We start from the raw sequence: 23605 nt of genomic DNA, 5'->3' as shown, positions 1-23605 counted from the left end.
CCTTCCAGTGGACTGAGACATATCTGGGCTACTCAAAGAACTCATATATTAACTTCCAGTTTTAAACATGCTCTAGAAAGCTAAAATAACCAAAAGTAAGAGGCTGTTAACTACTTGTTTTTCAGAGCACAGAAGCCTCTAAACATCTTAAAACTTTGGCTTCCCCATATTCTATGATAATGACCTAGTCTGTTTCTCCCCCTTAACTCCCAAACTACATTTTTTCCAAATTCTAGATGAACTGCTCTCTGCCTCTTGCCTCCTAAATGGGACGTTACCTGACCTTGGCCCTCAACTCTCTTCCATCTTCATATCATTCATCCTTACTGCTCCATTCACCTCTGTGTGAATGCCACCCAAAGTATTCCTCTAATCCCAAGTCCTTACCTGGAAAACTCCAGCATGCTATGCCTACACTGAAATAATCATGTCACCCCCCCCCACCAGCACCACAAAGGCTTATAATCCTCCCTCTCACTGTCCAAGCAGTCGCCAACAGCTACCCACGCTTCCTTTTTTCTAGGTTTTTAAACCTAGAATATAAAAACAACTATTACTCCAGACATAATGACTTATCACTAATGCAAAGTGACTGCTGCTGGTTTTAGAGGAACCTTGGAAGAAAGTGATTATGTTTCTTGGAAGTAACAGACATGTTATCCCAAATGTTAGGGAAACAATGCTTTTTGATGTTAGTATAAACCTTCTCTAACAGGGAGGACAGGGGGTTCAAGAAAGGTAGGACAAATATTTCAAATAGAAAATAAAAGAAAGCATCTAAAGAAATTAAGCTGGCTGTACTGGTTTTCCAAATTATCAGAGAAGAACGAAGGCCCCATAATGACAACTGTATAGTTAAGGCAGCATCTATCTAAAAACACGGTAACATGGACATGAATAGTCACAATGAACTGAGTCTTGTGAAAATGTTGAGGTCAAGTAAAAGCTCTTTTCAGCTGTATCAGGAGCAAGAATGAGGAAGGGAGCAGCTCGTTGCTGGCAGGGGGGCAATGCTAACTGATAACAGAGAAAAGAGAACCACCTCACCCACTTATGCTTTTATCTTCACTATCAAGGAAAATGATCTTCAAACTGGAAAGGGTAGGACCAGCATGGTGAGGGGGAAACTGGAGCCCACACTAGAGGAGACACTAATAAGAAAGCTCTTAGTCCTTTAAGTGATTTCATGTCTCCAGAGCCAGCTAAATAACCTGAAAGGGCACCGAAAGAACCAGCAGATGTGGTCCTAATACTGACCAATGGAATCTCCACGGAAGCACAGAGCCACAGAATTGTGCAAAGGCTGGCACCAAGAAAGCATGGCCGTTTTCAGACAGGACTTAAGATAGACTGAAAACAATGACTGGTTTGCCTGCCATCCGCTTGTTGCCAATATCTTGGATTGTTCGTAAGCGATGATCATGATATCACTGAGAAAAACAAAATCATGTCAAGCTAACCTTCTATGCTATTCTGACCCTAGGCAAATAACATGGAATGCTACAAACATGATGCTCGCAGATTTGTGGTAGGCAGGCGTGAGCAGAGCAAGGACGATGGGCCAGGTACAGAAGGTCACCAGGACAGAAAGCCCCAGGTGCCTAGCAAAGGACAATTGTAGGGTGGGACCTCGCCCCCAGGGTGACCTTTCCTCCCCTAGCAGATCGCTGGTCATGCAGTTTGGATCCCTGGCCTTTCCTCCCTAGAGATAACATCTAGGCCTCAGTTGTATTTCATAGGCCCAGAAAAGCAGCAAAACCAGCCACAGCTGACCTCAGGACCAGCTGCACTGAAGAATGACCCCCTGCCCTGTTGTATTTCCTACATTAATTTTTTATATCAACTCTCTAAGTACAGGTTAAATAAGACTGTGTTTTATAACAATATTACAAAAACCAAAAAGACCAAGGACTCTTAGCTGAACATAAATCATGAGTGTAATATATCTGCAAAGAGACCAAATTTAAGCTCCATACATAAACAATCCTACTCTTAAAAACCAGCATATAAAATTGCCATTTTTATTCAACCATTTTTAACTTACACAGATGGCGATCTCACACAGCTCAGCCTAATGGAAGGTGGCATGTGGTGCCACAAGGAAGGGACAAAATGCTCCAAGTTCAGAATGGGACTCTGCCACCACTGGGGAAACCTGAGTGGAGTCACATGGGAAAGGGAATTTGAGTGATGGCTCGAGTTTAAACAGGAGATTTGAGGAAAGGAGGACATTTCAGACAGAGGTGACAATGGGAAAAAAGACCCTAGGGCTGGAAACTAGCCTAGTGAGGTCAAAGGGCGGCGTGTGTAAAGGTAAGACACAGGAAATAACACCAGGGAGGGAGGCTGAAGCTGTACTTGGAGGGAGGCCCTCAAATCCATGGTGATAAGTGCTCTAAAATTCTGAGTTTCATACAAAGGCCAAGAACCATATTTGGCACATTGGAGGGGCTCGAATTTGAATGAATAAGTGAATGAATGAATGAATGAACTATTTATTATTGGTAAGTACAGAACAAGAGGTCAACATAAACACAATCCTCCATTGGAATCATGGTACTTTCCATCTACAAGGGATCTTAAAGATCTTTTGGTCTAACTCCCTCAAAAATTCTGGGTGACTACCAACAGGGCTGGAAATACTCAAGTGAAATAGAGGAGAAGGCTGCCTGGCCCTCTGCCAGCTCCTAGGGTAATCTAATTCACCGGGGGCAAATCTCCAGAGATTTTGGTTCAATAACTGCTAAGTAGTGCACTTTGGGGCCTTTTCCTAAAAATGAATGCCATCTAAGTCTACAAGTTTCAGAAACAAATGTTTGGTGGCTTTTGTGGGCAACTGTTTTTTTAAACATCAAGCATGTCCAAGGTATAATTTTAAAGAATCTGGCTCCAGGAGGAAAAGCTGAAGCATTAGTCACATGTTTTACATTTCTGACTCTTGCCTGCCAGATTTTTTTTTTTAATTAAAGGAAAAATGGGTCAGCCCAAAAGAATTTTTACAACTGTCAGAATAAATACAAGGCCCATGCAACCCCATAAACTTCATTTTTCAAGCCCTCCCCCCCCACCTCTACCCCATGACTTTAAGTGTCCTTTACTTAGAAGCCGGCCAGGGGCATTAGCCCCAGTGACTGCCCCTCCATCTGTACTTTAAGGACATGTTTTCTGTCAAGAGGGAAGAGGACTGGTGGGATCCTGGATTAGAGTACAGCCTCTTCTGACTTCAACAGGACATGGTGGGGAGGGCCTAAGGGTCAAGGAGAACCCTTGTCCAATCCTGCTTGGCTCCAAGGTCATTAAGAAACCACGCTGCTTCTTAAAAAGTATCACCACCCATGAGATAATTCTCAAGAAGTCTTCAAGACACAACTAATCAGGCAAAAGTCTCTGCTGGGCTCAGGGAAGGCTTTAATTATGAGCACACAGACTTCAATCAACACCACTGCAGCCCTCCTTAGTTGACCTTCATTCTGGGGGTCTCCTGAGTAGCCACTGCTTTGAGGATGACCAACAATGCTCTGGTTCACTTTCACCCAGGGTCTGTTTTAGTTGAAGAGTTCCAGGAGAGCTTCCACCAACCAGACCTAAAATCTATACGGTGGTCTGGTACCAATGTGCCCCCTTACAGAGCAGACCGGGACTCCTGGGAATGCTTTAGATGAAGCCAAACCACTCTCAAACAGTGATTGTCAAACTCTGAACCATGATTCAAGGTAAAAAGAAAAGATACATTTTACATGGGACTCAGTACTCACATGCACATACAGGGTATTCAAAACAAGACTCACAACAATGCCACTATGATATTTTCTAATCCATTCCATTCCAGTTTTGAAACACTGACTGTTGACCTACTGAATTGATTTCAGAACCACTAGTAAACTACACCCTGCATTTTGAAATGCTAGGCCCTAGAGCAACACTGTCCAACAGAAATACGACGCCAACCACTCATGTTCATTTTTTTAAAAATCTGCAAGTAGCCACATTAAAAAAAAGTAAAAACAAAACAAAGCAGGTGAGATTAATTTTAACAATATATTTCATTTAATCCATTATATCAAAATATTATCAATTCATCATGTGATTACTAAAGACAATTACTGAGCTATTTTACATTATTTTCTTCATACCAAGTCTTTGAAATCTGGTATGAATTTTACACGGACAGGACATTTCAATTTACATGGACTAGCCACATTTCAAGGGCTCAATAGGCACGCGTGGCTAGTAGCTATCACAGCAAACAGAGGCCTTAGAGAGTTCAGGTCCCACATCCCCCAGGGCGGCAGGACCCACAAGGGTCCAGGCAGTTGAAGGGGTGCCACGCGCCCCTGCTGAGTTGTCGTGCATGTCCGCTCCCTGCCCTCACCTCATACCGCACCATCGGGCTCTTCGAGAATGCTCCAGAGTCCCGATACAGGGTGGAGGTTTGACAAGGAAAAAGCCCAGAAACGAGGCATGTTAACCAGTAAGAAGAATTATCACTGGGAAACTCCTCAAACATGAAGTCCAAGTACATTTTTTTATCTGTGACATGAGAAATATAACAAATGTCTCAAAGAATTCCAGAGAGAAAGTAACTTTTAGGGAACTTGTTCTGAAAACTATGTCTTGCTGATTGCAAAACTGAATAAATAGCATGGTTGCAACTATAGCCAGTGTGTGCCTATGACAAAAACTGAAGGGTAAAAGCAAAATTTAAAGAGCTGGGATAGTGGTAGGATTATGGGGAATTTTCCCCCCTTTAAAAACCATGCATAATATTGTTGTATCACTCTTTTACAAAAAATGGTGCTATAAAAGGTCCTTCCTTTTTTCCAAAGCAAACATATATGCCACTGAATCCTTATACAAAGGAAAAGGTAAGGAAAGCACAGTCTGACAAAAAGGCAAGAAGGATCACAAGCAGTCAGAAAACTTGATTTTTTCTTTTTTTAAAATATATCTTTATTGATTTCAGAGAGAGGAAAGGAGAGGGAGAGAGAGACAGAAACATCAATGATGAGAGAGTCATCGATCAAGCCCGCAACCCGGGCATGTGCCCTGACTGGGAATCGAACGCCGATCGCCTGGATCCCAGGTCGACGCTCAACCGCTGAACCACACCCGGCCGGGCAGGAAACTTGATTTTGACAGAGCCAAGTACGTGGGGACAGTCTGAATGGAAACACCTAACAATAGAGTAGAAACCACCTAACTAACAGTCGAATTCTGAAAACCTCCAGCATACACTCTATGTTGTGTCTGAAGTACAAATGTGTTAAGAACGAAAGACCACAGAGCAGAGGGAAGTTCAGGAAGGTAAGAGAGCAAAGGGGGTTGAATCTTACTAGTGAAGACGGAAAAGTATACAGATATTACATAATTTATGTCACTTATTTGTAAGTCCCTTTTGCCAGTGTATCCTGGCAAGAGGAGCACCCCCCCCCCACACACACACACACACATAAAGCGCCCGACACAGCAAGCCTGCCACAAAAATCTCAAAGAAGGAGTTTCATCATCGTGTGCACAAGGGTGTCAGATCCCTTTACTAAAATCTGTTATGCAGAGCAAAGCTAAATTGGCCTGATAATGGATTAATACAAGCTTGAAGTGAACTGCAGCCCTCTGATATCAGATATAATAAGATTTGTGAAAACCGTGAGTAAAATAACTTTGGAATTCAAAGCAGGACTTGGGTTCCGAGTTCTATCCTTGACCCATGACCCAAACCTGTATGTCACTAAGAAGCCTACGGATTATCTCTAAATACCACGCCACCCCATATACGAAGGTCACCATCATGGTTAAGTCAATCTTCATAAGATCATGAAATGTGTAGATCAAGCAATGATAGCAAAAGTAAAGCAAAAGCAGCATTTTCCTTTTTTTTAATTGTGTCATTAATTGAACTATAAAATATAAATTAAATCTAATTTACTCAATGTTTTCCCTTTTGTTTCAAAAAATGGGGTTTATGACATAACCAAATAGTAAAAAAAAAAAAAATGCTATAAAGATACATGTTTTATAACAGAGATCAGGTCAAGCAATTTATAAGATGCCGACTGAGTACGAAGGAGGCTCAGACATGGTCCCAGGAGGTGAGAATACAAAGACTGATTAAAGGTGGTCCCCGCCCTTGAGGCACTCAAATGAACGGGACAAAGGGGAACGTAGGAAAAACACACACACAACAGGATATGTGAGATAAGTGCTGAAACAGAGCTTCTGTGAAGTGCTACGGAGACCCAGGTAAAAGGGTAATTACACCAGAAGAGGGGTCAGGAAAAGAAGAGTAAAGATGACACTTGAGCTGGGTCTTGGAAGGTAAGTAGTTCATCATTAATCAGGGAACAACAAAGCACTGCAGGCTGACACTAGGGCATAAACAGTGACACGAGGGAGACGGAGCAGCACAGAAACTCGGGCTTCACTGTGGCAAATGAAATCTGCAGCTCTGGCTTCTCGGCTGAGAATCAGGCCAGTTCTGTCCATGGAGACGCAACCACACAGGGAGCAGCGGGGCGAGATGGAAGGAAGCCTGTCAAACCTTCCTCTACCACATAGAAGCGGAGCACCCACCCTTTTGCCATAACTCTTAGCGAAGGAGCTCAGGGTAGGGCTCGAGGCGGAAACCAGCGCAGCCATCAGCTCTTTTTGGATGGGTCATCCCAAGTTTTACAGCCGTCATCCCTCAAGCAGACGCTCATTTATACTGTCTAGGTCAACAATGGACAGAAAGTCATTTTTGTAAAGAATATCAGAATCCTCCAACTCTAACCACAGAATGTTCATGAAGAAACACTTTCACTGACTTTAGCTCCCTGAGAAACACTTCTGTGGGGGCAGATTGGCAGCAGGTCCCGGCAGGATACCCACATAGCATGCTGGAAGAAGGCTGGCCCCCAGCGCCCCGCTGATCCAGGCGTCACTGCTTTGCAGTTGATGATTGTTAAACGTGCGCCTTGTGTCCGTGGAGAAGTCCCTTCTCCTTTACACCGCACACAGGGTCAGCAGATGCAAAGTGTTTTTCACTGACCCTGAACGTGAGCAAATCACTTCTTCAGCATCTCTGTACAAGAGACTTAATTTTCAGTTACAGCTCTGAATGCAAGGGTCAGCTGGCCCCACAACTTAGCTGAAAACAGGCACAAGTAACAAGGAATGCATGAAGGGGGGTGAGTATCTTGAGAGACTTGCAAAGGATCTTAAGATGCTCAGGGGGGACTCTACATGAATAGAAGGAAGGTCAGATTCATGGGCAAGCAGCCAGAGACCCTGGAGACTATTTTTAATCCAGAAGAAGAACAGGAAGGAACAGGAACAAAAAACGGAACTCACCCGGGAGAAATGGAAAGCAGAAAGGAAGCAACTGCGATCAGCGAATGGAAAGACAGTGAGAAAAACAGATTTAAAACTAAAATTGTCCTAACAGGGAAGCCAGGCACGCTGCAGGAAAAGGCCGAAAGCGAGAAGAAAGCACAGAAAGCAACAATAGCACTACTCAAAGGAAGTATTTTAAATGCCTACATCTTATAAGGGTCGGCGAGGGTCGGTTGGTAACATTCCTGCCTCTGGCACTAGGTCATGAGTTCAAGTCCCACATGAGGATTTGGCCTCCAACCAAGCTTTGACTCTCCAGCAGCTCTGAGGCTGGGGGCACCTTCCATTCCTTGGCACGTTAATATGACCGCCCTCCTCTGCAAGAGTCAAAGTGCCAGAGAGAAAAGGAGAATCAGAGAGAACCAACAGCTATTAGCGCCAAGAAATCATACTGGAAAGAATGGGAAAAAAGAGAAAGCAGAAAGTTTTCGTCATATGCAAGACAAGCACTGCATTTGTCTTCAGAATCCTGTGAGTGTGGGGCATTTTTCCCATGTCCAACTTTAGAGAGAAATCTTGTCCACATTTTCAGTGCACCTAGAATACCAGGAGTAACGATGGTGGTGGCAGAGAAAATGCAGATCCTTGCTGAATGAGAAGTTATCATTAGGTAATTAGCAAGTAGGAAGAAATAATATACAGAAAAGATTGCTTCTGGGATGAGGGTAGGGAGGTAGGGCTAATGAACAAACCATATGCCCATCAAGCACTTAGGTGATGGAGAGAGGAAAACAATAGAGCCTTTAGGGTAAATAACAATAAGAAAATCCTTCTATTTGTATAATAAGCTACATGTTAAAAAGTATTTTTTGCCTGACAGGTGTGGCTCAGTGGTTGAGCATCGACCTATGAACCAGGAGGTGAGGGTTCGATTCTGGTCAGGGCGCAGGCCCGGGTTGGGGCTCAATCCCCAGTAGGAGGCATGCAGGAGGCAGCCGATCAATGACTCTCTCATCATTGATGTTTCTCTCTCTTTCTCTCCCCCTTCCTCTGAAATCAATAAAAATTTTTTAAAAAATAATAAGTACTCTTATATACATTAGCTCACATGATAGTCACAAAATCCACAGGCAGAAGGAAAAGCCAGGTATTATCCCCATTTCACATATGAGGAAACTGAAAATATTAAGAGTCACATGACATTATGAAAGTCACAACCTCAAGGGCAAGTCAGCTCATTTCTAGTTCGGGGTTCAAGGACTGCATTAGCTGATCAACATGTGGCACAGGGGAAACTTTACTTTAACCTAAGCAGTTTAGCCCAGAACTTGAAATTTATGCTGTAATTCAGTAACATCCTAAATTATGCCCAATAAAGAATAATGCCTACCAAGCAATTTTTAGAAAAACTGTTTCCTACCCTCCCATTTTTCAGCCAGAGAGCAAATATAGAAGACAGAATATGGTTCATTATTAAGTAGTGGAGTATTTTTTTAAAGCAGAAAAATAAGAACAGCAACCAATTAACTAGACAGGAAGACTGAAGGAATCTGACATGCAAAATACTGGAGCCCAAGTGATAACTATCTTTCACTGTCCAGGCAGCCAGACAGAGAAAGCCCAGCAATAGCTATTCTTTCTAATAAACGAGATTACTAAACCCTGTCATGGCCCCTCCTCCCAGATGTACAAAATGAGAGAGTGAAGTCAGGAGAATGCCTTAAAGCCCTGCTAACAGATTCCTAATCAACCCCAAGCTTCAGGGGGCACATGTGAGAAGGCAGCCCTGCCTCTACAAGGTTCCATGGCAGGGCTCAAAGTGGGGTCCTCAAAGGGGAAGGAGGGTGGGGGGAGGCAGAAGAGGGTATAGGGGGGATAAATCATGATGGAAGGAGACTTGACTTAGGATGGTGAACACACAATACAATATATAGACGATGTGTTATAGAATTGTACACCTGAAATGACCTAACTTTATTAACCAATGTCACCCCAATAAATTCAATTTTTAGAAAGTGAGGTCCTGATCAGAGTCCCACCCCTCAGCAAGTGAGTGCCTACCATATCACAGGCACTGTGCCAAGCACCTTCCATTCCTAAGGCCCTCACTTCTCATCGGAAAGGGACTGCTATTACCCTCCCTTCACAGGTGAGGAACTCGGGCTTAGAGGGGTTAAGTAACATCACAGCTCAAGCCCACCCACAGAGCTCACATGTGGTGGTGGCAAGTTTTGTATTTAGGGCTGTCTGACTCCAAAGCACAGGCTCTTGGCCACTGCACTAGGGCCCCTCCTTCAGCTGGGCTCCTGCTGGAAATACCCCTGAAAAAGGAAGAGCTGCCCGGAGGTGCCAGCTCTTGCAGAGGCCCCAGCTGAGGAGAAAGAACCATGAGCTAATTCTCCAGCCAGGCCTGATGGCTCTGGGCCTTGTTAATACTTGGTTAAGTCATTTTTAAAATAGATATGCTCATTGTGTTGTGTAATTAGGAGGAGTCCACAGTTGGCCAAAAAATAGCAAATCTTTCCCTGAACTTTATAAACTAACCAAATGCTTCTGATTTCCTGAATTTTCTCTTTAGGAGTATCAGTTATCTCAATAAACAATTTCTAGTGTGGTAATTTTAGTTAGAGAAGTTATGACTATAAAGCATTTTATTTTTAGCCAATGGCTACTCCAGTTTCAATTGTTTTTACCTATGTCCATTAAACAGTCTTTAGTTACAAACTCCAGATTCTAGCTCCATCACCAGCAGTGACCAAAGTTATGGGCATGAAAATGGCACGTAAGTAGGAAAGAGTTACTAGCAAGAGGGTTGCAACAGCCTTGGCTGATAGGACTGACCACAGACATCCTACTTTTAGCAGAAAAGGCTTGTTTGGAGCCTTCAAATTATCTTAAGAATTATGAAACTGGAAGGACTCGGCCTTGGCTTCGCTTTTATAAAAGATGAAAATGGGTATTTAAATCAACAGGAAACAAAATAAAGGAAAAAGATGAATTGCTCGATTCTTTGCTGAAAAGAGCAAACAAACAGAAACCGTCTGGGGGAGTGTACGTGGGATAAGATTAACTGTGTGGAAATGAATTCAAATGAATGGGCCACAGATGGCACAAGCATTTAAATGCTAGGAAATGTAGGGTAATGAGTTTGTGAGGGTGAAAAAAAAAGAAAACCACCACCAACACACCATCCCACCCCAGCCACCACCAGTCATTAGCCTTAGAAGTCATACCCTGAGTGACATAAAGGAGAAGCTGGGTTTGAGGAACCAAGCCGGGCAGAAGGCCCAGCCATCCAAACACCATGCGCAGGCACACCTAGCGAAAGGCACAGGTACGTCTGCAGTGTTAAGCGGAAAGGATCAGTGGTAAATGACACGACTCTGCGCAAGACTGACTGAGCTTCTTCCAAGGCAGTGTCTTCTACCTAATGCTATAAGCTTGCCCTTCCTTCCCTCCTTCTTCCCTCTCTTCTTTCCCTCCCTCCTTCCTCCCTCCCTCTTTCTCTTCCTTCCTTCTTTCCTCTATTTTTTAAAAATCTTTTTTAAACTGAAGACTGATCAGGCTTTAATCAATTATATAGAAGAGGCCATAGAGTGACATTACAAAGATGCACCAAATCCTAGAAAATAAAGTGTAAAAAGGCATTTTGATTTAAGTCGTGTGCGTGTGTAAGAGAGAAAGAGAGATTGATTGAGAGTGCGGTAGCAGTAATCTAGGGGAGCATTAGATCTTACCAAAGTTTTCTTTTATAAAATGAGTGGAGTTAGGAATCAGTGAGCCTTCAAGAACAGGATGGCAGCAGCCAGGATAAACAGTGTCAGGGTTTAGAGACACTGAGTAGAAGGAGAGAAGAGACCAGGACACCTAACCATAAAATTTCTTGTGTCTCTAACAACACAATTATAAGTTTAACTACTGTTGTCTAAAATACAACTCTGTAATCATAGTCCTGTGGGTTCCATATTTACTCTCTCTCCATGGCCTCCAGGTTCAATTTGTTTAGTTTGTAGGGAAACAGAAGACTAAAAAAAATGAAAGAAAGAAACCACCAGCTCTCCCAAGTTCTCGGGAATCTGAGAACCAAGCAGTGCTTGCCGCCTTGTTCACAGTGAGCCTCCGAGATTTCGCCTTGGACGTGACACATCGGCACGCCTGGGTCTGGTCACTCCGCAGGGCCTCTGACAGGGAAGGAGGCATTTGCTAGTGTACACACGGGGAAGGCCTGGCTTGAGGTCCCCAGGGCATTTCACCCAATGAGAAGAGAGTGACGCTGGCTCCGGAAAGCCAGAAGGCTTTGACCTGCTCCTTGAAACCAGGTGCCTGAGATCCATGCCTGCCAGGACTCCTCGCCCTCCACTCCCAGCACCCCCTCCTCTCCTGACTCTGCCCTCCTGCCCTCTCTGTCCCGCTGCCACCGCTGCCATTCAGGTCCCCACCCCCTTCCTCACTTCATTACCCCTCAGCCTCCTCGCCTCTCCACACCCCAGTCTGGCTCCTGTCCAGTGCATCCACCCCTCAGCTGTCAGTCATCTCTCTAAAATGCAAATCTGACCCTGCCACTCTGCTTAAAGCAGAGGGACTGCCGGAGCATTCAGGACAAAGCCAATTCCAGAGCTTAGCATGCAAGCTTCTCAGGGACACGGCTCACGCCTTCTCTCTAGCCTCCTTCCTGTCACTTTCCCACCGGGCACCCTTCCTTCTCTCTCCCCATGCTGGGCCTCATCCCCAGCCTCCACGCTTTCCCCATGCTGACTGGAACGCCTGTCCCCAGGGTTTCCCCCCCACACACACACATACCCTCATTAAACTCCTACTCATGGGTCAGCTCTTCACGGTGCAGCCTTCTTGGAGCACCCACCCGCCACTCCCACCTGATTGGCATGCCCCTCCAGGGCTCCCCTAACACAGTGTGGATCTCTCTCCCATGGCACTGATCACACTTACCACAGTACATTTTAATTGGTTTCAGTCTCTGTCTCCCTTCCACGTGCTAAGTTTTACTTTGGAGTCCCATGACTGGATGTGGGTTCTGGCATAAGTAGGCTTTTGATGAATGAATGAGCGTTCTCGAAGGTGAGGTTAGCAGACGCAAACGCAGATGACAAAATCATACAAACAGACATGCAACCATAGTGTGGGGATTCACACCAGATGTGTTTACTAGCAAATGACCTAGAAACTGCCCAAAAGTCCAGACTCCAGCCCAACTCTATGGAGATATCCACAGTCATCAGCAAACCAGGCACCAGCTAGCTGGCTGAGCCTCTCTAATGAATGAAGCATCATTTAGTATCTTCCCCATTTTACCAATTATTTCCTGGCTTTGTTTACAGAAATCATTTTTTTCTATAAAAGGTATATCATGGTAGAAATTCAAATGTTTTACTTATTTTAGCTTATTATGGCACATTTTAATATAAAATGTGTAAGACAGTCATTATAAGATCCTGATTATTTACAAGGGGTAAGCATAAAAAGATATGTATGCCATGCAAAAAGGAAACTAAAGTAAGGGGATAATATAGGGCAGTGGTAGCTAAGCGCAATGGAGAAAGGCACAATGTTTACCTATTGCTCCCCTTTTCTTTCTAAATTGGAAACTCCAAGAAACGTTTTCCTCATAATTTCATGGAAATAAGAATAAAATATGTTTATAATATTGATCTAACAGGATGTATACTTTAAATAGAAGGAGTTAATGCACCATGCACCTCTTACATTTTGCTGCTATGTATTTTGAACTCAATTGGGTGTCCCCTGGATGGTTGAACTGAAATGGATAACAAGGCTAAATATTCCTTGCACAAATCGATCCCAACAGGTTTTGAAAGCAGTGAAATGACCCAATTTTAGGCAATTGAAATTTGCTGTACGTTCTTGATTGATGTAGGCTACCATGTTATTGGGTTATTTTAGAAACACGTTCCCAAGGTCAAAATGAATAATGCCAGTTGGTTCATTTACAGATGGTTACTAACTTTTGACATTTACTTTCTAAAGTCCAAACTAAACATTCCCATAGACAAGAATAATGCAACCCAAGGGCCAGTTTTCCTAGATGAAAACAAAGATGACCAACTATAAACTAAGGGCTCCTCTAGGGCTTATCTCCTTACAGCTCTAAAACCCCACTCCTGAGCTGTCCAACCACACATCATTGCAATGCTCGCCAGCGCTCTTTAACCCATGCATTGCCTTTCTTCCTCAACGTTCAGCAACAAGACAAGTGCAACTGAACCTCCTGCTTGTAAAAGGCACTGGAGACTTCCCTAGTTACTTCACTGCCATGAATTTTTTTGTTAAAATGAATAATCACTACCTTTGTCTGTGTCCTGCTTTGTTCCAGAAAGGATGTAAGACAGCTGAAATCATTACCTAATTGATTTTTCTTGCTCCCAGGCTCCCCTCCTTTTCTTTATAAGCTAACATCTTCATGCTGATTTTGTTTTAAATGAGGAGCAACCATGCATTCATATTTATCAAGACAATATTAGTCTCCCCAAAAAAGGGATGAAGCTTAATCTGTTCATTCAACAAACTGTTACTGAGTTTCTGCCAACTAGATGGCTACAGTTCCCCATTCACCAAGCTGATATCCTAGTGGGGGATACAAAAAACTAAACAGGTAATTACAACAGAGTGAGATAAATGCATGGCAGAGAGAGAGCGAATGCCCCGGAACACGCAGCAGGGATACCTCCTCCAGCCTTGTGAGGTCAGAGAAGCTTCCCAGAGGTGAAGTTAGTTGAAAACTTGAAGCACTGTCTGCCATTTGAAGACAATGTGAACAGCAACACCACCGAAACACCAGGTAGAGTCAACCTAAATACTGTATCCGAGTGAGTCGGCTTCTGAATGCAGATATGACAAGTGGTCATCTTACCACTGCCCCCATCTAACCCATGGACTGGCCACAATTCACCCTAAATGCTAGGTTCTGTAACATATTTCCAGATCATTTCTAAATATATTCTGCTTTCTCTGAATGCAAATTGTCCTGTTCACTGTCTTTACCAGCCTCCCACCTATGAAGCATTTCAACTCAACCCAACAAAGGCCTACGGGGGAGATGGTGTGAGAAATATGGAACACGGGGAAGAGACACACTGGGGCCCCTACACAGGGACCACATAACCACAGCAGCGCGGAACTGAGAAAAGCCACGTGACTATCCGCTGACCATTCCACTCCCCACGAACCTTGCAGAGGTGACCCGGCCCTCCCACTCCCGCTTATGGAACAAATACCCCCACTCTGATCTCATCTCAGGTTGGACACATTTTCCTAGATCCTGTGTCTATCATATTCTAAAGACAGTAAAATGGGCTCCTGACACCAGGGCCCCTCACCTAACAGTTGGGTCCTTTCCATCTATCCATTTGAATATGGCATGTTTCCTGCTTCCAATGATTTTCTTAAATCATTTCTACATTTCATGTCAATGTATAACCACCATGCTGGGACCAAAGAAAAATAATCAGTTTTGACCGCTTGCTTTTCCAACAATCACTGGACATTCTACAAGCTAACTGAATGGTTGGGTGAAATTACTTCTTAAAATCTCTTCCAATTCTGAGATTTTATGTTTCTGTGACATAATCAGAACCATTTTTCTTTGAGGGCTCTAGCGCAGTAAAATTATCCCAGCCTAAGGTGTTATTGTAGAGTAAAAATTGGGTTGGTATTTCAATAATATTTGGTTTTTCAAAGTTGCCCAACATAATCTCACTGTCAATGGGAAGAGGTGAGGCTACATGTATAAGTAAACCCAACCTGGGCCATATTCGGTTATGTGATTTACAACCAAAGACAGAGGGTTTTACTTTGAAAGATCGACTGAACACAAAATTTAACTAACGCAAAAGAATGTCCTAAATGTTGTGGATGGTATGTAACTTCACATCTAAGGGTGTGAAATTATTTTGCTATCCTTTCCAAACTGAATCTTAATTATGTTTTGAGATCTGAATACCAGAAAATACCAAAATCGTACTCAGTCTTTTAAGCTTTTTAAGTCTTACAGACATGTAATGAGAGCAATGCTCACCCTCTGGTGCTACATAATCTCATACATATCTTTGGTGCACATATTTTATGCATCCAAAACGGGAAGCATATTGATAAGATACACATCTTCACAATAAATATCTCAACTTGCAGCTCAAGTAATCATTCAAAATATTTTAAAAAGCCATGTGGCTCAAGTCCTTCAGCAGGGGCAATATCTAGGGTAAGGGCACACCAGAAGCATACTTGCTCTTCTGAGCCAATATTCTCTTTCACTACTCTGTAATCAGCCTTAATTAAGGCCCCAGGCAATTCCTGACAACAAGCAACTAACCATCTAGGTTCCAATCCAGCCTCTTCTACTCCTAGCTGTGTGACCCTGGGAAACAATTTAACCTCTCTGGGCATTAGTTTCGGGGGGGGGGGGGGCGGAATATAATCAGGATACTACCTTCCCTATAAGGTTATTGTCGTATTCCAGTAATACCCTCACCTCAGTCTCTAGTTCTCTTTAAACCAGTTTGCTTTGAAGAACTTTGAAAGGGTTACTGGACTACGGGAAAATAAATATGGAGAAGCCACTGAGTCCTAAAGAGAAAGGTTTGGAGTTGCTATGGCTCGACTGGTTGAGTCACATTTAAGTCAGTCTGGAATTTCCATGGACAAAAACAGACCTTCCCAACAAAATACCTAAGACAAAAACAAACAAACAAACAAACAAACAAAGTAGGATCAGAGTTGGAGAGTTCCCAAGCAGTTCCTCTCAGAGCTGGGGTGGTAGCAGCAAATAACACTGTTGAAATGGGAGGGAAGAGACAGATTCCTCCATCAGCTAGAAGCAATCTTTTTTACATTCTCCCTCTCTCAACATTTCAGCTCTACTGCTAAGTCTGGGACGAACTCTAAACACTGTATAAACTTGGGAAGACTGGGGGAGGGCGAGAGAAGTGGAGTCCAGTGTAAGGAACAGTCAGTGAGAATTTCTAAATAACTGAACATCTAAATGAACCACACTTTGTGTGTCTGGGGCTTACAGAGTTAACCCGTCCACTTCCCCATGCCTTATTCATTGCTACTGTTTAGCTAAAAACTAAAACTGTCACCCAAGCAACATCAGTCTCATTAGAAGAAGAGGAACAACCAGCATCAGCAAATATAATGACCCTTTTGAAGGCAGCTGGTTCAGAACCAGTGAATCATTTTGAAATACCCAGACAGGACAAACCACATCAACACCATGTTTAAACAAAATGTGTAAACATGAGCATCAAAAACAAAGTGATGACTCATCAGCACTCGAGTTCTTCTTTCCCTAGCAGGTCTCCTGGTGATGTACCTAATTAATTTTAAAATCCTATTCAGAGTAAGTGTCCTACCTGTTCAATGAAGACCTCAGGTCAGGCCACACCTGCAGATGTCACTAACAGTTTACTCTCCTTGTGGGTGGGACCTGGGCCCAAAGCACAGAGCAGGAGAGACCTGAGTCAAAGCAGCTGGGAAGCCCAAAGCAATGAAGGCCTGTGTCAGCACGTCAGCAGACCAGCACACCCGAGCCGGAGGAAACCACTGCTGCGGGCCATCCTGCCTTAAGTTCTGGGAGTTACAAGTCACATGTTGCCTCCAGTCTTAATGCGAGGCCCTGGGCAATTTGTTTCCTTCCCTCCTTCACACCCCATCTTTGAGTGCTGATCAAAACATTGAATTTTCTGAGACCCAAAGCCAGTAAAGACTGATGCAAGTGCATAATCTTCATTGCTCTCAAGTCCATCATCTATGAAGCCTGAGTGTGGCTAGAATAAGGCCAGGTGAGACCACGCCATCCCCTCTATTCATACTTCCATTATGTTCTGTCTCGAGGCTTTCCATGCCACCTCTCACTTCTCTCTCGGAGGATTACTTCCAGTTTCAGATCAAGAATCCCTTCATTCTGCCACATGCTGACATTCGCTCAGGTAGTGATCCTGTCACCAAGCTTTCCATTTCTCACATCCCCTCATTATTTGGGACATGTTGAAGGATCCGTTAGATGATAAGGAATAACCTCACATGATCCCACTCAGGATTTTAGAATCTCAGTGGGGGAAAAATCTCGCTTATGGAGGCAGTTTCTCCAAAGGCCCAGCACTCTTTGTGCTCTCCATGAAGCCGTGGGCACCGAGCAGCATCTGCCTCCTCATGGGCCGTGGAAAGGAGGTAACAATGGGAAGTCTGCCACCCCCCACAGGAGGCAGATTTGGAATGGTCTGCTCCCTGAGCATTCCGGGCACTCCATAAAAGTCAGGGAGTAAGAGAGGGGCTGTCAGCATGAGTAGAGGGAAGACCGGATGAGAAAAGAGTGCCATTTGCCTACAACTGCTTACGGTTCTTGTCTATCAGTGTGCCGCTTTCCGGTCCTGCTACTCTGTCTCACCTTCTGCTCCTCCACCCCAACTCTATCTGCCAAATACCTCAAGATGTCTCTAAGAGGCTCTGAATTATTGACGAACCTAGGGAAGATGCTTTGGAAAACATTAAGTACAAAAACAGACCAACCTGTACAGCTAGTGCAAATACTTGGTCATTGGCAGTTTCTTTTAAAGGCAGAAAGAAAAGGGGCGGGGAAGAAGCTTGCTTCTGCTAAATAATAATGATATTCACAGAACAACAGACACGGCAACTCCAAGGTTCACCATCTCCCCAGCTTTACTCACCCCTAGCCACCTTGCTCCTTTATTGGCAGCCTGTTGAATCTGGACTCTTTTCAGGGTGACATGGTAAACAGCTCCTTCCTCTACCTCTTCACCCCAGTCCTGAATCGAGCTCTACCAGGGGATGGGAAAGAGAGAAAGAAAAAGGGTTTTTGTTTTGGTTTGGTTTTTTTCCCCCCTCTCTGCAAACCACAATCTCTCCCAGCTGCTTTGCTGCTTACCCCAGCACTCAGGGCAAAAGACAGGCTGTTCAAAATAAATATTACAATCAGAGCAATATAAGACACATTGCGATAAAGGGAATGCTGAGATTTTCTTGGCCCTCAGCCCCTTCCTGTGGTATCAGGATCCCCGGACTTTTCCATTTATTTTTCCTAGACTCGCTCCCATATCTTAAATAATTTTTAAGTCTTTTTCTTCATTCTTAAAGAAACTGGAGTTTAGTCCTGATTAACATTTCCTCCTTAAAAGAAAGGAAAAATAATTCATTGGTAGAAAAAGTCTGGACTTTTATAAGTGGCTCAGTTATTTGAGCGAACTACATTTTAAACTCAGACACAAACAAGCATTTAAAATGCCAAGAGTCCTGACTCTTTTGGAAGTCAAATGCTTCGCATGTCTTTTTCTCCTTTTATTGTTCAGGGACCCAGAAGGTTAGGGGGGGTGGGGGGGATAGAAAGTTTTCATTTCTTCTGCACTTCTGGCAAGTGCAGAAGAAGCAACACATCATCACGCAGCTCCGAGTGAAACGTGTGCATGGACTCCCTGGACTTCCACGTCCCGGGCTCAACTTCAAGTTTGTGTTAAAGCGCCGCTGAGGCACCGACGCGCTCTCCGCGGTTCACCCGCACTAACAGCTCCTTCTCCTGAAAACCTTTCCTTTTCTGCCATAGATCTGCCCCCCACACACCCAAGGCAAGTGCAGAGAAAGGAGGTATCCTAGAAAGGGAGAAGACCCGCGGCGCGGAAGGCATACAAAGCAAAGCGAGAGCGCGGGGACCGGCTTGCTCGGTTCAGTCCGAGGGAGTCCCAAGCACGCCCAGAGAAAGCGGGAGAAGAGTCCCGGCACAGAGCCTGCGGGAAGGCAGGGGTTCTCGTTACCATTTTAGCTTGCCAAAGCAGTTTCATCCTCAGCCTGCCCTGCGGTACGGCGACGCCGCATGATGCGCCCCGCTCCCCGGCCAGCGCGGTCTCGGCGCCCGGCCCGTCCGCGCGCCCGCCGCGCTCCGAGCACTGACACGCGCTGCGCTGCCCCCGCCGCCGGCGCGCGACTCGGGCCACAAAGGGAGCGGGCGGGCGGGCGAGCCGCGGGCAGGGCGCGCAGACTCCTCCCCGCGCCACCCGCCGCTCCGCTGCGCTCCGCTCCGTGATGTCAGGCTTTCCTGTTTGCGCTTGGGAGCGCGCTCCCCTTCTTAAATCCCTTGGATGAAGTTAGCGGGAATCGTTTCTCCGGCTCCGCAGGGGATCGGGACGCGCGACCCTTTCAAGCTGATCAGGTTTTCCTGATGGTCATCAGGTGCCAAAAAAAGAATCGGGTGCGGTATGGGGGACAGAAGTGTGTGTCTTCTCTTAACTTCGCTAAAAGAAAGAAAGGGGAAGGAGGATGGGAGGAGAGGGGCAGAAAAACGTTTATTATCTGCCTGTTACCGACCGAATTTCCATGAAATCAGGGCGACCCCAGCGAGTGAAGCGACACTAGAATGCAGGAAGCTTGAACCTGTGCCCAGGAGCTGAACCCTGCCCCATCAGCACTCCACCGACAGGAAATTACCCTGGACTCCTACCACCCTTTACAAACCGGAGCCTCATCCCACAGTATCTGGCCATTGTGGGAGGGACGCGAGGAAAGCAGAAAAGGGTTTTGCCGGGACTGACTGCGGAAAGTGGGCCGGCAGTGACCCCCGAGGGTGTGTGAGTCTTTGAGTTGTCACCATCTCCAGTTGTCTGTACTGTAGGGACACAGTGGGATAATAACCACAAGGGAAAAAGGCCATTCATGAGGAGCCTGCCAGAGGGAGCTTTGTCACAACAGAAAGATCTGCTGTCAGGACAAAAGATTATGGCCATTTTTAGATTCAGTTTTAATAAATCAACAGCAAGATACCAGATGATAATGTAATCAAACTTTGGCACATGACCGAATTCCATGCCAATTACAAAACCTTCAGGGCTGATGTCTTTTACACTATTCACCCCTAAATGAGTTTAATCGCCTTTAGTATTTTAAGACCTCTCACTAATTGCCATGGTAAGGCATAAGCAGGCTTTGGTTAATAACAAAGATCTCACTAGCTGAAAAGCTGGAGAATCAAGAGTTCTGATGCTCCCAGGAGGGCAGAATAAATGACAAAGAGGGCATCAGGGAAAAACAAAAGGATCTTTGGACGTTTGAGGACATCTTGAAGTCACTCAGCCAAGGTCTCCTCACCCAACCAGAACTTCCAGGGATCAGTAGCTGTGGAGACAGGGAGACTAGATCCTTCTGTGATCACCAGGACAAGGTCTCCATCAGCAGATGAATGGATTAAAAATGTGGTATGTATACACACAATGGAATATTATTTAGCCTTAAAAAACAAGAACATCCTGTCATACATGACAACACAGATGAAACTTGAGGACATTATGCTCAGTAAAATGAGCCAGTCACAAGACAGTACTGCATGATTCCCTTTACATGAGGTATCTAAAGTAGTCAAACTCATAGAAACAGAAAGTAGAATGGTAGTTGCCAGGGGCTGGGGGGGAGGGGAAATAGGGAGTTGCTGTTCAATGTGTATCAGGTTTCAGTTATGCAAGATGAAAAAGTTCTAGAGATCTACTGTACAACATTACAGTTAATAATAAAGCAGCTAACAGAGTACGTGAAACGTCAGAGGCCTTGAATAAAAATGTTATCTCCTTCCCACCCTACCCCACACTCTTTCCCTTTAAAGTAAATCTACGTTCATTTACTGCTCTTGGTTTGCAATCTGCAGGCTGTTTACGTGTTTGCTTGGGTAATAGATTACACTGTATGACAGAAAACAATGGGCAGTGTAAGAGTAATGGACATTGTACTTGGACATATAGGGTGAAAAATTTGTCTTGAAGACACCAAGAGCAGCATAGGATGGTAAGAAATGGGAAGGCCTTGGTTTTGTCCTCAAGCTCATCGCTGGACTATAATGTTCGATGCCCACTGAAAAGTCTGGAGGCAAACAGTCCTAGAGATCAACAGCAATAATACTAATAACAACAGCCTCAACAGCTATATGAAGAAAGCTAAATAAGTGAGAGTTCAGGATTTCCTCTCCACACCTTAGTGCTGTTGAGTGCCTATTGCCTCTACCTGCCTGCAGCCTTGCCTAAACAGATGAGTCTGAAAACCTTTCCCACTTTTGTTCTTTTTTTTTTTTTTTAAATATATCTTTATTGATTTCAGAGAGAGGAAGGAAGAGAGAGAGAGGAAGGGAGAGGGAGAGAGAGAAACATCAGTGATGAGAGAGGCATTGATCAGCTGCCTCCTGCACACCCCCGACTGGGGATCGAGCCAGCAACCCGGGCATGTGCCCTGACCGGGAATTGAACCACGATCTCCTGCATCCTAGGTCAATGCTCAACTGCTGAGCCACACCAGGCCAGGCTCCCACTTTTGAATGGAAATAATAATAGCCATTTGGCAATATTTTTTTAAAAATATGTTTTTATTGATTTCAGAGAGAGGAAGGGAGAGGGAGAGATAGAAACACCAATGATGAGAGGGTGTCATTGATCGGCTGCCTCCTGCAGGCCCCCCACTGGGGGTCACACCCAATTGTGCCCTGACCAGGAATCAAACTGTGACCTCCTGGTTCATAGGTCGATGCTCAACTGCTGAACCATGCCGGCCGGGCATTTTTGGCAACATTTTATTCATGAAAACTATACCTTCAGCTATATGTACGTCCCTAAAAAATACTTTTGGCTGGGCCAGGCGTAGGAGGCAGGTGTGTAGGAGGCAGCTGAGTAATGACAACTCTCTCATCATTGATGTTTCTATCTCTCTCCCTCTCCCTTCCTCTCTCTGAAATCAATAAAGATTATTTTTTTAAAAAGAAACTTTCGGTGGAGGACATAAGCAAATAAATGTTACTTTTTGACTACTTCCCACCGACAGTATTCAAGTATTGCCAAAATGCAAACTCCTAGCCCTTTCACCATCCCTAGGAAATGGCTCCCTCTCTTCTCAGGGCCTGTGGGCTGCGCTGCTCACCAGTTTACTTCATGCTCAGCTCGCTGTCAGCTGGGCATCCTGCTGGGGTGTCTCTGGCTGTGCTGCCTGGGGTTACACTGTTTACCTATTCTTCGCTTAAACTTTCAACCTCACATTGCAAAGGGTAAAGATCCAGTCACGCTTGGTTAAAGATGAACAGTCCTCACCCTGGGCAGGTGTCTGGGTTAGAGAGTTGTCCCGTACACCAAAAGGCTGCAGGTTCAATTCCCGATCAGGGCACATACCTAGGTTTAAGGTTCTATCCTTGGTTGGGGTGAGTACGAGCGGCAACCAATCATTGATGTTTCTCTCACATCAATGTATGTTTCTCTATCTCTCTCTCTCTCTCACCCCCCTCTAAAATCAATAAAAAATATCCTCTGGTAGGGATTTTAAAAAGTGTACAGTCCTCTAAATACTCTTTAAGCAGTAGAGAGTTGCTTCTATTTTCCGAGAGCCCAAAGTGATTTTATTAATTATCACAGAGATACTATAAGGTATAGATTAAAATCTCAATGCTCTGTTATTAGGTTTTCTTATTTAGGGAAGCAGTTGACAAGCCAACTTTAGATGCACCTACCGCAACTAAAGAAGAGGCTGCCCCGGGGGGTAGAAAGCGGAGACAGTAGAAACATAAACATAGTCCTCGACAGATGGCAGGCCAAAGGCAGGGGACTCCCCTGGTCACAATGACAAACATTTTTCAACTAATAGTTTACCAATTGTTGGTGGTTACTCTTAATTGCTGATGGTGCTTCCCTGAGGAGGAAGTTGGTTACTGGAATACTATGTGTAACTTGGACTAATGAGCATTATTACTCTTCTAATTATAGATTTCTGTAAAAGAAAAAAGGACAGCTAGAAATTTGTTCCTATGGCTGAAAACACAACAGTCAGCTCAGACACGGTGCTAGGTCTGTGTGATATATAACAAAACATTCTGCAGAATGGAAGATGGGGACCTGATGCCCTGAGGACTTTGACCAAAATTACAGAAGGACATACTGGGCAATTAGCCAAATCATATCTTGTTTCAGAGTTAAAGGAACCTCCTTTTTCCATGATAATGGTATTGAAATGGCACTGAAAATCCAAATAATTTAGAACTGCTAGAACTACTAGCTAAGGTGGTGGCTGTGCAGTCAGAGACCCCTAGATTTGAGTCCTAGATGCATCACTTTTGAGGTGAGGTCTTTAACATCTCTAAGCCTATAAAAAACAGGGATACAAACACCTTGGCCCCTAGTGAGAATTCATTAAGATAACCTACACCAAACCTTTAGCACAGTACCGGCACCATGGGTAATACTCAGTGCTGTCTAGTAGTAGTTGTCATCGTCATCATCGTTGTCTTGAACGTATC

At 44.4% G+C, this 23605-nt stretch overlaps 1 protein-coding gene across 1 annotated transcript in view; it reads right to left on the bottom strand.

Moving 5' to 3' along the window:
- The window catches only part of RGL1 (ral guanine nucleotide dissociation stimulator like 1), a 103999-nt gene extending 84805 nt beyond the window's left edge, over window positions 1-19194 (bottom strand). Inside the window, exons 1-2 of the mRNA XM_016224609.2 lie at window positions 19110-19194; window positions 18012-18122 (exon numbers count right to left, since the gene is read on the bottom strand). Coding sequence (XP_016080095.1) covers window positions 18012-18122; window positions 19110-19136 — 138 coding nt within the window. The 5' untranslated portion in view covers window positions 19137-19194. The remainder of the gene's footprint in view (window positions 1-18011; window positions 18123-19109) is intronic.
- Window positions 19195-23605: the final 4411 nt, after the last annotated feature.

Source organism: Miniopterus natalensis, chromosome 19 (assembly GCF_054644295.1).
Source record: "Miniopterus natalensis isolate mMinNat1 chromosome 19, mMinNat1.hap1, whole genome shotgun sequence".
In the NCBI taxonomy this organism is placed as follows: domain Eukaryota; kingdom Metazoa; phylum Chordata; class Mammalia; order Chiroptera; family Miniopteridae; genus Miniopterus; species Miniopterus natalensis.
The sequence above is the reverse complement of the archived record's forward strand: the minus strand, read 5'-3'. Positions and strand labels throughout refer to the sequence as shown.